Source organism: Ovis canadensis, chromosome 13 (assembly GCF_042477335.2).
Source record: "Ovis canadensis isolate MfBH-ARS-UI-01 breed Bighorn chromosome 13, ARS-UI_OviCan_v2, whole genome shotgun sequence".
NCBI lineage: Eukaryota > Metazoa > Chordata > Mammalia > Artiodactyla > Bovidae > Ovis > Ovis canadensis.
Window position 1 is genome coordinate 70,336,722 of NC_091257.1, and position 16,315 is coordinate 70,353,036.

General features: G+C 51.7%; 1 protein-coding gene across 1 annotated transcript in view; it reads right to left on the reverse strand.

Moving 5' to 3' along the window:
- Nucleotides 1-16,315, reverse strand: part of CDH4 (cadherin 4) — a 478,160-nt gene that overhangs the window by 106,587 nt on the left and 355,258 nt on the right. Inside the window, exon 4 of the mRNA XM_069546793.1 lies at nucleotides 516-689. Coding sequence (XP_069402894.1) covers nucleotides 516-689 — 174 coding nt within the window. The remainder of the gene's footprint in view (nucleotides 1-515; nucleotides 690-16,315) is intronic.

Genomic DNA, 16,315 nt, shown 5'->3' on the forward strand with positions numbered 1-16,315 from the left:
ATGGTGGCTGTCAGGAGAAGATAACACCAAGGGAAGAGACACAGAACTGCCCCCCTGGCACCCCAGGCTCATTCTCAGGCCCTCTGACTTCACCAAGGTCACTGTCAGCACAGAGAAGCCATCATTCTCCATTTAGCATCTTAGTCATAATGGGGAAGAAGTGTGAACAAACAGATCAAAGGAAGATGTCAGAGGTCAAGGGCCATGACCCAAGTTCCGGTCCCATCTCCTCCCAAGCACCAGAATCGTCACTTGACAGTGACCGGAGAGAGAGGACCCAAAGCGAGCAGGCCTGTCCACCCTGGAGGATGCGACCGCCCTTATGATTTTTTTCTGTTCTGTGCGATACAGATCTTGTTACTGAAAAGGTGAAATGTTGATCTTCTCGGACACCCAGTGCAGAGCCATCCCAGGCTCTGGGAACATGCCTATCAGGCTCAATTCTTGACATCCTGGGAGGAGAAGCCTAGACGAAAGCTGAGAGCAGCCCCCTCGGCAGGAGGCCCTCCACTCACCCTCACCAGCTGCTGCGGGAAGGGCCCGCGCGAGTTCTCTGGCACGTTGATGGGCGGGATGACCCAGTCCCGTTTCTGCCTTCTCAGCCCGTTGGCGCTCTGGCGCTGTGGCCATGGCAGCAGCGTGTCTTTCGGAGGCTGGACGGGGTCCAGGACTGTGTCCTTCCTTCCTTTCTGCAGAAAGGGGGAACAGAGGCAGAGGAGCCTGGTCAGGCGTTGCAGAGGAAAAGGCATCACTCAGAATCTGTGTGTGTGTGTGTGTGTGTGTGTGTGTGTGTGTGTGATTTAATCACTAAGTCATGTTAGACTCTTTGCAAACCCACGGACTATAGGCTGCTAGACTCCTCTGTTCATAGGAGTTTCCAGGCAAGAATACTGGAGTGGGTTGCCATTTCCTTCTCCAGGGGAATCTTTCTGACCTGGGGATTGAACTCTGGTCTCCTGTATTGCAGGCTGATTCTTTACCATCTGAGCCACCAGGGAAACCCCTGGAATCTAGATCCAGGAAAAGGCTGGATGGTGTTGGGATAAGTGTGTGTGTGTGGGTATATGCTAGGGGGAAAAATTCTACCAAACCTGTCATCTGTACAAAGAAATGGACTACAGATTGAGTGGGATAGAGAAAATACAGCTGACTATTTAACAAGTAGATCAGGGCTTTTAAAGAGGAAAACAATGGGAAAAAAAGGACAAAGGAAAGTACTCATACATTTTAATTTAAAATCCTTATTTATGGGTGAATTTTACAACAAATATGCCCAGAGTTAATAACCTCACTACATAAAGAGTTCTTATAAATCAATAAAAATGGAACTTAATTATAACAGGAAAAAGACCACAAACAGATAATTACAGCAAAATAAATACAAAGGATTGATAAACTCATGAAAAATGTTCACATCTTCCAGTTATCAAACTAAACTAAAACAGTGTGTCTTCCTCACCCATCAGAGTGGCAGGAGTAAACAGAGTGAACCCTTTGCACTGAAGTGTATGCTGTGAGTCAGCAGGGGGTGATGGCTGGGGGTGTGGGATTTGGCATCACAGAGACCCTCATCCAAAGATTTGTGGACATGGGGAAAGGCCCTCAATCTCTCTAAGCTCCAGCTGCTTCTTTTATAAAGTAGGGATGGTATAACAGTACTGAATTCAGAGAGTTGCTATGGAAATTAGACTGATAAGAGCCCACGCCTGATGGGAACCACTGGGTCTGGATATCGGCTGCTCTGAAGTCATGGACCTCGTCACTGCTGGGACCAGCGTTTAGCCACTGACTTTCAAGGACCTCAGAAAAGGTCCTCGTTCTTAACCCCATAACTCCAGAGCTGAAACCTGTCCCAGTGAAACTGTGTGGACAAAACCCTACACATAAAGATGTTCATTGTAGTTGTCTTTATGATGATAGTGTGTATATATAAAAGAATAAAAATATCAGGAAAAAATTCTGGAATTCTGATAGTAGTAAATAGTAGTTAAAGGCATTGCACTGCATTCATATTTGGGGATATTACACGTCATTAGAAGTTACTCTTTGAAAACACAAAGAAATTCCATATGATAATAGTAAATGAAGAAACGGTGCCAAAGTTATAGGCGATATGAGTCCTATGATTTTTTAAAAAGTAGAGAAAAGGTTGGGAGGAAACACACAGAAATGTGAACCCTGGTCTTCTCTAGTCACCAGTGAGTTTTATTTTACTTTATTTCTTTTACCTTTCTGTATTTCAGGATGTTATAATGTGCATGAAATTCTATAAATAAGAACTCCTGTGTACATGTGGCACCTACATCTGTGTGGCCTCCAGGTTTACTCACGGCGCCCCATGTGGCTGCCTCTGCACTTTCCACAGTTCATGTCCATTTTACTCCAAGCCTCAGAGCCAGGAGGAGCACATGGGAACTCATGGTACGGAGACAGATCTTAGACCAGGATAGCCCAAGCCTGGCTGGAGGCACCTGGCCCTACATGGCCCTTCTCCAGCCACGGCATTGTCTCCACCCTCAACTGAGCTCTGGACCCAGTGAGAACCCGCTGGTCTTGGTCCGCTGTGGACAGAGAGCCTCCCTCACTCCCTTTTGCAAAAAAGTTGCATAGAAATGTTGGACACATGCAGACAAAACGAACTGATTAAAAAACAACAACAGCAACTTGTATCCTTCCTGAATGCCCAAACCTAATGTTGACTTTTCTGTTGTAGATTAGTCGCTCAGTGGTGTCTGACTCTTTGAGACCCAGTGAACTGCAGCACACCAGGCTTCCTTGTCCTTCACTATCTCCCGGAGCTTGCTCCGACTCATGTCCATTAAGTCGGTGATGCCATCCAGCTACCTTATCTTCTGTCATCCCCTTCTCCTCAGGCCCTCAATCTTTCCCAGCATCAGGATCTTTTCCAATGAGTTGGCTCTTCGCATCATGTGGCCAAAGGATTCATACTTAAGCTTCCGCATCAGTTCTTCCAATGAATACTCAGGGTTGATTTCCTTCAGGATTGACTGATTTGATATCCTTGCTGTCCAAGGGACTCTGAAGAGTCTTTTCCAGCACCACAGTTCAAAGGCATTAATTCTTTGGTATTCAGCCTTTTTTATTGTCCAGCTCTCACATCCATATACAACTACTGGAAAACCATAGCTTTGGCTGTACAGACCTTTGTAGGCAAAACCTAATGCTACATCAGCGGAAAAACCTATCTAGGCTAACCATATTCCACTGAGACCCCCACTGGGACTTTCCCTACCAGGGGCCCAGCTGTCTTCCGTGTTGAATTCCTGCATTTAAGAGTCTGCGGCAGTTAAAAATCAAAAGGTTCCCTATGTTGTGTCCCACCTTCATCAGAAGGATCTGTGCTAGGTGTGTGCATCCCGAGGTCTTGATTTCTACGGAAACCTGACATCCTCCCAGCCTTGTGACCAACCCTGTGTCTCTCATGATGATGGGCGGGGCTGTCTCTAGGCTCCTTGATGAGCATCACAGAACAGCTTTCAGGTTGGTCCTAGCTGCACGTTGCCCCTTCCCTGGCAGCCAGAAAGTGAAAGTGTTAGTGGTTCAGTTGTGTCCGACTCTTTTTGACCCCGTGGACTGTAGCCCACCAGGCTTCTCTGTCCATAGGATCTCCCAGGCAAGAATACTGGAGTGGGTTGCTATGCCCTCCTCATGAGAATCTTCCCGGGCCAGGGATTAAACCCAGGTCTTCTGCATTGCAGGCAGGTTCTTTATCGTCTGAGCCACTAGGGAAGTCCCTGGCAGCCAGGATGCAGATGACTGCTCTCCATGTGCCCTGGGCACTTCGTGGGCACGGAATGTTCTCCACCGTCTCTGCCTGCATCTTTCCTCCCTTCAAGGCCAGAGGAAGGTCATCCCTTCTCTACCAGGGGACCCAGAGAGGCCAAGTCGCTTCTGAAGTCCTCTTAGCTCATTAGGCAGAGGCAGGATCTGAATGCCGGAGGTCAGGCCTCAAGGTTGGAGCATCTGGCTGCATGCCACCCTCACTTCTGGGGTCTCTTCGTCAGGTCACATCCCCTCTAGGAGTCCTCATGTCAGCATGCGGTGGGTTGGTTAGACAGGGACATTCCCATCTAAGAGGCCCAAAGACATGGGTTTATCTCTGATTTCCCCGCAGGTCAGCTTGCAGGATAGAAATGCAAAGTGTGAGATCCCAGCCCAGACTCATGCCCTCTGGGGTGAGGCCTGCGGTGTGTGTTTACAGAGCCCTCCAGGGGACCAGGGGGCTGTCACCCTTCACAGACGTAAGATCTTGCCCCTCAGGAAATGAGGGTCACCTGTCCTAGCAACTGCCTCAGGAGACAGGAGGGAGACAGTGTTTGTTCTGAGCTTGTCGGCATGAGGGCAGCAGCTGGAATCAGCCAGAAGCACCTCGCACGATGGTGGGGGTTGGTGGGCCGGGGCAGGGGTCCCAGCCACAGGTACAACCTCTGGGAGGCGAGGACTGGACATCTGGGCTCCCCCGACGTCTCCCTGTGTGTGGTGCAGAGAACACAGGTCTACCTGGGCACCTGCTGAGGCTCACGTGAGCCTCTGAATCTCAGACTCAAGATTTGAAAGGTTTTCATCGAGCTGTTCTGTTCTCCTTTAGAAAATCTGCCTCATCCTCCTTTGCTGAGGCTACGCCTCCATGGCGTTAATTTCCCTAGTGTTGTTTAAATAAATTGCACATATTTGCTACTGTTTTAAAGCTGTGAGACAAATGTAATAACAAAATCTGGAGAAGATCGATGCCAGACCTGAGCTAGCTTCGCCGGGACGGGAAGACACACCCGCTCCTCTGGGGGAGGGACGGCAACGCCAACATGGACGAACCATCGCCCAAGGGCGAGTGCTCGCTTCTGGACCCGCAACGACCTCGGGCCGCTCAGATCATGGCTCGCAAACCCAGATGCACAGTCACACAGACGGGAAATAACGCCGTGGCCACTGTGGAGAGCATATCTGAGCAGATGACAGCAGGCATTTCCCCATGTGCCAAGGTCACCAGCGCTTCTGAGCCACGATGGTGGATGCCGGGTGAGACACAAATGTGGCCTCTGTGCTCCTGTTACTAAAAACCACACATGTGCGTGTTCATGTCCAGGCCTATATAGGCACATGCATGTATGGACACGGATACATATGTATATGTGTACATGTGTACATATGTGTGTGCTCTGTATGTCTCTCTCTCTGTATATAAGGTGTCACAACTTTCTCAGGACCAACAGCCCGGCCCTGATCCGGTGACCAAGCCCACATCCCTGGTTCCTTACAGACACTTCAGCTCAAGTCAGAGGCCTTGTAAGTGGTAGGGAGGGGCTTCTGACTGCTGGGCTGGCCTTGGATTCGGCCACACTTGTACCTGCAGGTCTGCAGAACGGTGAGCACTGAGGAAATTGCCTGGTGGTCTGGTCGGACCCTCGATCCAGCCCTCCTGCCTGCAGAGTTGGCGGCTGCGGGGATGGTGTGCAGCGGGGGGTGGCATTTGAAGCCTGACGCAGTTCCCCTGAATTCTGTACATCACTCCCTGCACCTCTGTCCTGTGAGTCTGGGTGGCTGCTGGCTCTGGGGACCCCTTGGAGCCCTGGACCCTAGGATGGGGTGGCAGGTGGGCTTCTATGGGGACACCTGGAGGGGCCAGGGCTGTCCTGCCCGCAGGTATGGCCTTTCCCCAAGAGGGCAGATGAGGGTGGGGACCATGGCTCCCAGGCATAGACGATGCAGAGACTGGACGCTCATTTGTGGAGCCCTGAGTCTGCCTGCTCCTTAATCGGCTCTTATTTACAAAGCGTCTCTCCTTTGAGATGGCCTCTCCCACTGAGTCCTAATCAATCGGTCTCAGCACTGGATTCTTCTGCTGAGGAGGCTCTGAAATGGCGAGCTGCCCAGAGGAGCTTCCCCGGGGGCAGGGAGAGGGGTGTCCTTGCACCAGGCCTGGGCCCTGAGTGAGTCTTTTACTTCCCCTGGGCCTCTTTCCCTCTCCAGGGGCCAGATGAGCTCTGGAGGCAGCTGGGCTGTGGGCCAGAGGTGGGGAGTGTCTGCCTCAGGTTACAATCGGGGGAGGTTAGGTGGTCTCATTCCCGAGTGATACAGGTGAACTACAGGGTCACATCCTCAACAGACATGCACTCTGTAAAGAAAACATCCAGTGTTTGTGTGGCTGCTTGGGCGGGTCCCCCGGGAGGGGTGTGCGCCCTGCTTTTCCTGTGGCTCTTGGGGGTCTGTGGTGCCCAGGACAGGGTCTAAGATCCTTCCAGGTCACCTTGTCTCTGGGCGCAGTGCTTCTCTCTTGGCAGGGTTTCTGGACAATCTCAGGTGTAGCATCCTCTGTCCAGGGATGAAGGGATGCACCCTCACACTCAGGAATACACTTCAATGAACTCAGGAGAGAAAGGGATGCAGGAGGACAAGGACTGTCCTCCTTTCTCAAGGGAAGGCCACGGCCCCAAGTCCGCAGACAAGCTGCACGATGCCCGCCGCTAAAATCATCACTTTTTACCCGCTCCCTGCACTGAGCCCAAACCTGGAGCCCAGCAGTGACCCTTGTGCCCATCTCCCCGAGGTGGCTTTCTCCCTAGCTCCTCACCGGGCACACAGTCTCGTTTTCTTAAGTTCCCGCAGCCCTGCGCCCGCCCAGCTCTGCTCTCCTTTCAACTAGGTTGTCCTCTGAGTCTGATTATGAGCGTAATTGAGAGCGACTCCCCGGTGAGGTCTTCAGGGACTCGCCGACATCAGGAAGAAGCTGGGTCATTTCCCTCCCATCATCGTTCACAAGTGAAAGATGAATAATGCAAAGCTATCCTGGGGCAGGTTTTAAATTATCGCTTCTTTTTTCCTTCCTATTTTTTCAAAAAGGAAAAAAAACAAGAGAGAGAAAAGTGTCAGGGGAGGACGATAGTCATACGCTCCTCCTCCGATCTATATGCAAAAACTTATAATTGGTTATATTTTCCTGTTATCCAACCACTCTCTGGTAGGAACACAGAACTATGAAGAGCTGAGTGTAAGCAAATAGGTGACTCAGAGAACACTCAGAAGTGAGCAGGGAATACAAACAACCCAGGCTCTGTCTCCAATGTAGAAACTCCTTGGCCATTCTGGATTGAGGAGGGTGTCAACTGGTTAGCAGTGGTAAGTGGGGAATATTCACCTCTCCCGGTGATGGGAGTGCAGGTGAGGGTTCCACCATGAGCCAGTCTGGGTCCTTGGGCTCTTGACTGTGCCTGAAGCAGGTGGACAGGGAGCAGGGCCCGGGACACAAGCCCAGGTCATTACACGTGGGTGCCCGACCCTTCAGCAAAGTGCAGTGAGCTCCACTGTCCTCCAGAGAAGATGGCTCCCCAGAGGCCTCTGCCCTCAGGGGATGACACGGAAGTGGCTTAAAAACTCCCAGACCACAGTGTGTTTCTTAAGAGCACCAGTCACCCCACCCTTCAAAGATGGGGTCACAGATGAAGCCTGACGCCCCCACAGCCATTGCACGAAGTTGTCGGGTCCCAGGCTGCTGTGCCTCAGTGCCGTAAATTTCCCCCACTAAAAAATTATTTATTTATTTTTGGCTGTGCTGGGTTTTCGTTGCTATGCAGGGTTTTCTCTAGATGCGGCAAGTGGAGGGGTACTCTCCAGTTGTGGTGCATGAGCTTCTCGTTGCAGAGACTTCTCTTCTTGGGGAGTACAGGCTCTAGGGTGCATGCCAGCTTCAGTAGTTAGGGCACATGAGCTCAGGAGTTGTGGCTTCCTGGCTCTAGAGCACAGGCTCAGTAGTTACGGCACATGGGCTTAGCGGCTCCGTGGCATGTGGGATCTTCACGGGCCAGAGATCGAATCTGTGTCTTCTGCATTGATAGGCGGATTCTTTACCACTGGGCTGTTAGCGAAGCCCTCCCCCCACTTTCGAGAGAATAGCATAAGCACAAGTCCACCCGATTCAATAAAAGCTAAATTTATTAGAAAATGTTCAAGCTAGCTCTCTGTGGGACCTGTCCACCAGGCGAGGTAACCCTGATGTCCACAAGGACGCTTCTTAATCAAGGGGTGCAGGGTGGGCTCCCTCCCCCCAGAGGTGATAGTGGGCTCTCACTACCCTGGGCAGCTTCTTCTGGGGAAGGTGCCCCACACATTCCATCGCCCTTGATGGGCAGTGCAACCCGGACCCTTAATGCTGAGAGACAAGGCTTCTGTGAGGCTGGAGCCTGTGACTGCAATTTGCATAAGCAGATAAGGGAGGGATGATGCAGGCAACAGGGAATCCTGTTCCTTAACCTGCTAGTCCTCCCTGCTCTCTGGTCCCTAGGCTGGCCATGTGCCTGGGAGCCATGTGCCAGCACCTCTCTGGGTGGTGGACGAGCAGCTGAGGGTCAGAGGTCTGGGACCAGGACCTGCACTGAATTTCCTGGGAGATGCGGGAAGAGGAAGTCCTCAGGTGGAAGGCCCTGGGAGGCCTGATTAGGCTGGGGCTGCTTCTCTTTCATCACAGAGGTCAACCTGTGCCTGTGAGTCTCACTCTACTACCATCTCTGGGTATCCACCCCTTTCCTTTAACCAGCGTCCAGCCCTGCCTGCTCCTGCACCTTCTTAAAGTGACCAAGATCGCTCCCAGTCTCACCGGACCCTCTTGAGGGCCTTGATATTGGGGAAGGGGGTGGCCTATCCCAGCAGAAACATGACTGATGTAGAGCTTGGTGCTCCCAGGTTACAGAATTTGTGGGTCTGTGCTCAGAATGAGACATGAGGGGATGACACGCTGTGTCTGCGTGTGGACTCACACTATGTGTGATGGATCGCAGGGGCATGAGAGTCACCCTCAACTATCAGTGTTATTTACGGCTCTCTCCCTGGTCTTTGATTCATCAGCCTTCCTGTTTCCATTGCTTCCTTACAGCTTTGGGTTAAACATGCTTCAAACAAGGAAAGAGCGTCCTACCCATCCCAACTCCCCCAAATGTCAGGTCTAGTACTGATTTTCACTGAGGATAATTAGATTTCATGAGAAAAAAAGAGAGGCACCAAAATCTATAAGATAGTTCATTCCTCTACCTCTGACTTCCCTTTCAATATACATTTAAAAAATGGTACATTTTGTTTGCCTGCAAGCATGTATATTTAAAATATTTAAGTAGGGTTCTGTCTGCAGCCTTCTGGCTGGTTTCCATGGCAGCTAAGGACCGACAGAATAAAATGGTATTTAACAAACACAAAATAAAACAACAGAAAGATAGCTCCCTTCTTTAACAAATAGAGCATGGGAGCCATTCTAAACAAACATTTGCATGAGTTTAGTTCTGAAAAAGCCCTTAGTGGAATTTTTTTTACATCCACAACACAATGGGGAAGACCAATGCCCTATCCTTGCCCCCCCAAAGCAACTATGGTATTTCTTACTTCCCATCTCTTCTAAGAAGGGGAGACTGTTTTGAGAATTCCCATAAAAGTCATGGAAAGAAAGGTCTCCTGCACGAAACAGCATGACTATTTCCTTGTGTATCCATATTTGGAAGGAAACACTTCTGTGCTCGCTGCCTGGTGTGCGGGGGATGCGGGGGTGGGGTGGAGTGGGGGATGGGATGGACTCCCCAACCCCCCGGCCTCATTCACTTGTACCCAGAACAACCCAGGAAGGGACGGGCTGACATGGTCGTCACTCATACTTGGGCAGAGGTCCAAGGACTGGCCAGGTTCATACAGCTGTGACGGCGGCTGGGGTCTGAACTCGGCCTCCCTGCTCCTCACTCGCAAGGTGAAGCCCTGACGCGGAGGGCGGATGTCGCCGGGCTGTGCCGTTCTGACACCACTGCCACTGTTGCCTAAGCAGACGGGTCAGGGACTGTCGGGGTGGGAGCATCCCTGGGGAACCACTGAGTCCTGGTTCTTCAGGCAACTTGTTTCCATCACCATCATCCTCAGGGAAGCTTTGTGTTCTCAAGTAGTTTGAAAACCTCATTTCTCTTAACAGACGCTTAAAGCACACCCCTTGCCCTCTCCAGCCTTGTGTCGCAAAATGAAGACACAAGATAATGTGTCTCCCAGGGCCTGAGAAGTTCCCCCTGATCCCACCTGGCTCTAAACCAGGCTCTCTGCACTGCCAACATGTGAAAGCAGGGCGTGCTCTGGGGGGCGTCCTGTGCACTTGTAGGGTGCTTGGGTCCACACGATGCCAGGAGCACCCCCAACCCTCTGTGACAACCCAAACTCCAGGCTTCTCCTCCTGGAGAAGACCCGAGCGCCCCACTGGGGGACCTGCTCTAGAGAGTTAGGACAATTATGTTTTGCCAGCAACGACGTAAATGAAATTACTCTTTAGTTTACAGAAAGAAGTACAATTACAGTAAGAGAAGATAAATAAATTAAATTAGCAAGTTAAGCCAAAATGTATGACTTTTTCCTGGAGTTGCAAGCAGTGGGACTGGTTGGGATCGCTCACATTGGTGTCAATTAGTGAGAAAAACGGTCTGTTTCGTCAGCGTGGATGATTCTGGAAGGCTTCGGTCAGGACGAGCATTTTGTGGGTGGGGAGGGAGGGTCTCTTCCTGTTTGTACTTGCATCTTGGCTCCTGCACAGCTGCAGGAGAGGCGATGAGGGATGCAGGGGTGTGTCCTGCAGAAGTGACGGGTGTCCCCTCATGGGAACAAGGAGGCAGAGTGGTGGACTTGGCTGGGTGGGGATGGCTTCCGCCCTCTGAGGCTTTCGTATTTTCAGGAAAAAGAGAAGCTGAGAGGGGGGAGGTGCTAGGATCCAGGTGGTGGGTACTGGGTGGTGGGACCTCCTGGAGCAGGGAACGGACAGTGGCCGGCCGGAGAACAGTGGTGAGACGCGATGGTCCCCATGGGGCGGGAGAGGCAGCCGGGCCAGCCCCTGGGAGCCTTCAGCCCACTTAGTAAACCAGCCCTGACCGGAGCCCACTCCTTGCCTCTCTCTCAGCAGAGATACAGCAGGAAGCAGGCCGGGCATGGTGCTGGCCCAGCCAGGGTTGCTGCAGAAAAAGCCTCACCCTCCCACCCTTACTCTCAGCTCCCCCCCTGGAACGTCGACACATCTTAGAATAGACACAAATACCTCTCGAAGGGCCACCTGACCTTGGCTCTGCCTAAGGGTGCTCCCCTAGCCTGAGGGTGCTCCCATCTCTATCTGCTTTTCCTATCTCCAGTCTCGACTCAGATGTTGCACTCCTGGCCCCCTGGACAGACCAGCAGCCTCTGCCTTCTACCGGCCCAGCCCTGGGCCATTCCGCACTCCCAAGACAGGCCAGGGAAAGTGACCAGTGATTGTCATGCATTTCTCCCTGGGCCTGGACCCTGGACACCTCTCCTCTGCAAAATGCAGACCCTGACACTCGTTCAAGGACGTCAGCAGCCTGAAACATGGTCCGAGTTGGCCCTTTTCCACCGTGTCACTCCTGCCCTCCCTGGGGCAGCCGGGAGCCCTCCAAAACTGCAGAAGGTGCAGCTTCCAGGGGCTAGAACTCACTCCTGCTTTCGCACTTGCAGAGTTAACAGCTGTGCCCCCACTGAGGTCTAAAACTGGCCACCCATCGCTGGGCAGGTCCACCCGGCTGTGGTCACTATGGATTTCCTTCCTGGCGGTCTGTGTGGGTCTGTGACATGGACACTCGGTTCTCGAATCCCCCAGGCAGTCAAGCCTGTCCCTGAAGCACCGAGCTCGCCATCACGCATGAATGTGGCTGCCACCCTCCAGAGAACAGGCGCATGGACAGCAGTGTGCTCGCTCGCCGGCCGTACTCTCATGTATTGGCCACACTGGGAGTCGCTGTTTCTGTCACGTGGAGGCCACCTTTTGGAAAAGCATAAAAGTACCGTCTTGCTACTTTCTGAAGGTGCATGCACACTCTGCTTCCAGGGCTCCACCTGATGACCTTTAGGTGACACTGCACGTGGCAGGCTCCACTGGCCCCCTTTGGTTAAGACTCCCAAGTGGGCAGCGTAGGGTTAAGGCATGGGTGCTGGTCCTTTGGCGCTCATGAAGGGCTGCTCGGGGGCCAGCCTTTCCTTAGAGCCTCATTGCTGGGGGGGGGCGGGGTGCGGTGTGTCTCAGAAACTGCTTCTCAGCCAGGTCCTCTCCATTCTGTGTCCTGTCACAGATCTGAGTGTCTGTGATACAGATGGGCTCCTTCTACTCATAGAGGCAGACCGTGGGGATGCGGCTTTAACACCTGTGGTCTTGGCAAGATGTCCTGCTGGGACTGGAGACCTGAGCAGCGGCAGGAAGAGGACTGGAAGCTCCGAACTCTCATCCGCCTTCAGGAGGCTACACGGACGGTGTGTGTCTCCACCCCTGGGGTCGGGTCTCCACCCGGCGACATCCCCAGTGACTGACTGTCCTGGGCCCACCACAGACAGGGGCTTCCACGGCAGACGCTTATGTCATGGTTCTGGAGGCCAGAGGCCAAGACCAGGTGTGGGAAGGGCAGTCCCTCCGCAGGGCCGAGTGAGAGGCTCGCTCCAGGCCCCTCTCCTGGAGCCTGGTGGTTGGCGGTGTCCTTGTTTTGCAGAAAGGTCACCTCCATCCTTGTCTTCATCTTCACACAGGTCCTGCCCGGGACTGTGCCGTTGTTCTGTGCTTAGTCACTCAGTCGCATCTGACTCTTTGTGACCCCATGGACGGTATCCTGCCAGGCTTCTCTGTCCCTGGGATTCTGCAGGCAAGAAGACTGGAGTGGGTTGCCATTTCTTCCTTCAGGGGATCTTCCTGGCCCAAGGATTGAACTTGCATCTCCTGCATTGGCAGGCAGATTCTTTACTGCTGCACCATAGGGGAAGCACCAAGGACTGTGTCTGTGTTGAAATTTCCTCTTTAATAAGTTTACCAGTCCCGTAGGATTAGGGTCCCTCTGCCCCAAGGACCTCACTGGAACTAATTACATCTGACAACCCGGTCCCATTCTGAGGAACTGTGGGCTAGGACTTCCCCACAGGAACTCTGGGGGCACAGTTCAGCCCAACACTTGGGGAGGTGTAAATCCCAGGGAAAGATGGCACTTTGGCATCTGGGCTTGGGCACGGGATAACGCGTGACTGAGTTTATCTTTCATAGATGCTGACACACTCTACAATCTAATATTAGTTTCATAAACAACAGTTTCCTTTTTTGCAAACTATACCCACAGGTCCTATTGACACTTTCAAGTGCTGCACAGCCAGCCAGATGACGAGGGTGCAAGAACTTGATCTCAGTATCGACTATGAGGCCGAACATCGCTCCAATTCCTTGGGGGCGATGCAGCTCTCCCGTGGGAAATATGTGACCTCATTTGCATTTTCTAATTGAATTGCTATCAGCTTTCCTGCAAGACTGCACACAAAAACCTTCTTCCAGCTTCCAGCCCTGCTGGTATTACCCACAAAAAGACGGCCTTTAAATGGTTGCTAAGAAGGGAGAGGAAAGGGAGAAGTTGCCAGGAGTTTATGGTTCACCTGACCATAAAGCTGCTTTTGCCCGCTCCCTGAGAGTCGCTGAAATAACGGACGAGGGAGACCGTGCTTGATGGGACCTGACGCGAGAGAGCAGGGATTTACGGAACCGGGAAATTAGGGGGTCCCTTTGCGCCCTCCTCCGGGGATTCGCCTCAAGTCTCCTTTCATGAGAGTTTCCTGGGACTTTTAACGCTGCAAATGGCTCCTTTGCGGCAGGCCTTTTGACTTCCCTGGTGGATCAGACCAGGGCATCTACCTGTAATGTAGGAGACCCAGGTTTGATCCCTGAGTGAGGAAGATCCCCTGGAGAAGGACATGGCTGACTCACTCCAGTATTCTTCCCCGGAGAATTCAACGGACAGTGGAGCCTGGCAGGCTACAGTCCATGGGGTCACAAAGAGTCGGACATGACTGAGTGATTAACACTTTCACTTTGTGTTTCTAGAACCTTCTACCAGCAGAACTCCCACTTGCAGAGTCCCCCTTGAACTCCCCACCTTTCCAAATCCAGCCAGAAAGCCCTCTGCATGCACTGAAAAGATGCTTTGAAATTGTGAAGTATAAAGGACCTGTGGGAAAGTGCTTGCAACTTCAGTAAACAAACACAGGAATGAACACCTGGCCCAGGTCCCCCCACTCATTCCTCAAAGCCCCCTAGGCCCGCCTCCTCCTGCTTCCTCTGTGAGGTTGTACACACACTCCATGTTGTCCACGTCTGGACCACAGTCTGCATTTCCTGGCCCTCTATCCCTCGATGCATGTCTGTGGGATTTGCCTTCCCTGTTCATTTTTGCTGCTACACAGAATTTCGCTGCATGAAGCCACCACCACGTTCTTAAACAACCTAGTGCTGATGAGCCTTTGGGTTCTTTTCAGGTTCATCAAATTCTGGTGCAGAGCTCTTGGTATGAATGGGCACATGCTTCCTCTGGGCTTGTACCTATAACCAGTGGCATGATGAAAAATACACACTTGGTCTCTGCTCCTCATTCCTGACACAGAGCTCTTGAAACCCCTGCAACCTCTGCAGTGATGGATTGACAGGGGCACCTTACCCATGGCTCCTAAATCCCTAGGAATTTCCTGGGTGATAGAGCATCTTTTGTTCTAGTGAAGTGATGCTGGGTGGGCTCCTGGAGGGGGCTGGTCACCAGAAAGTCTGAGTCATGATTAGAAACTTGGAGCCGTCAGCCCCCTGCCCACTGAATCCACTGGGGAGGGGAGAGGGGCTGAGTTGAGAAGCTGAGTTCGTGGATCCTGCCTGCGGGATGAAACATCCATAAAAGTCCCTGAGCTCTGGGGTGTGGAGAGCTTCTGGGTTGGTGAACACATCCATGTGGCAGGAGGGTGGTGCACCCATCACCACGGGGATAGAAGCCCTTGCATTTGAGACCCGTCTGGACGCCCCCTACGTAGTGCTTGACCTGGGCATTCCTTCATGATAAACCAGGAAGAGTAAGTGTGTGCTGCCCCCAGTTCTGGGAACCTTTGTAGCAAATGATTGACCAGAGGTGTGGGTGGTGAGAACTGAGTTGGACAGGAGCGAGTAATCAGGAGGAGACTCACCCCTTGTGGCCCACATGTGACGGGAAGTGGGCTTGTGGACGGAGCCCTGAGCCTTGCGGTCGGTGCTGACTCCGGGCTGCGAGGGTCAGAATTGAAATACACTAGAGAACACCCAGTTGGTGTCCATAGAAAGTCAGAGGATTGGCTGGGGTGGAAAACCTACAGCTTTTGTGTCAGAGGTGTGAGAAGAGGAAGTTTTCCTCTCAACTAGGCAAAGGTATATTCAGATTTAAATGGAAAATGCTGATTGTTATTGGAGAGGCTGTACCATAATGCATCCCCACCAAGCACATGGGAATGCCGTTTCTCCGTGTTCTAACCAATGTGAGAATTGGTACTGCCAGTCTTTTGAAGGCTAGTCATTCTGGTAGGTTTTGGCTTTTATCTGCATTGCCCTGCTGAGGTTGACATGTCTTCACACTGACCCAGCACCAGACTCTCCTCTTTCATGGACAGCTTGTTGTTTTTTAATTTTTCTCCTATCAGCTTATTTGTCTTTACATAGTGATTTGAGGCTCTCTCTATATTCAGGTGGATAAGGAAATGGCAACCCACTCCAGTATTCTTGCCTGGAAAACCCTATGAACTGAGGAGCCTGGTGGGCTACAGTCCACAGGGTCACAAAGAGTCGGACACGACCGAGCTTGCACACTCATCTATATTCAGGATGTGCCTCTTTGTCAATCATTAAAAAATTATTTATTTTTAATTGAAGGATAATTGCTTTACAGTCTTTCTGCTTTCTTAAGTAGTGATAAGTAGATTCTCATTTTTCATGAAGTCAAATCATCAACCTTTGCTGTAGTCTCTGTGCTTCATCACATATAAGAAAGCTTTCCTCACACGTCACTCCCAATTATCTTCTATTTGTCTGCTTTGTCTTGCACACTCAGAGTTACAATCCACCTGGAACTGATCGGGGTGTAGCATGGGGGTAGGGGTCAGTTGGGACTTCCCTGGTGACTCAGATGGTAAAGAATCCGCCTGTAATGAGGGAGATCTGGGTTGAGAAGATCCCCTGGAGGAGGGCACGGCAACCCACTTCAGTATTCTTGCCTGGAGAATCCCCAGGGACAGAGGAGCCTGGCAGGCTGCAGTCCATGGGGTTGCAAGGACTTGGACGTGACTGAGCGACTAAGCACAACAAAGGGGTCACTTGACTTTTCCCCTTTAGGGTACCCCATTAGCCCAGCATCACTTACGGAAAAGACAGTCCTCCTCCACTATTCTAAGCAGGCTTGGCAATTTTTTTTATTAAGGGGTCACACAGTTAAATATTTTAGACATTGCAGGTCAAGAAGCAAAGTCGAGGATATTA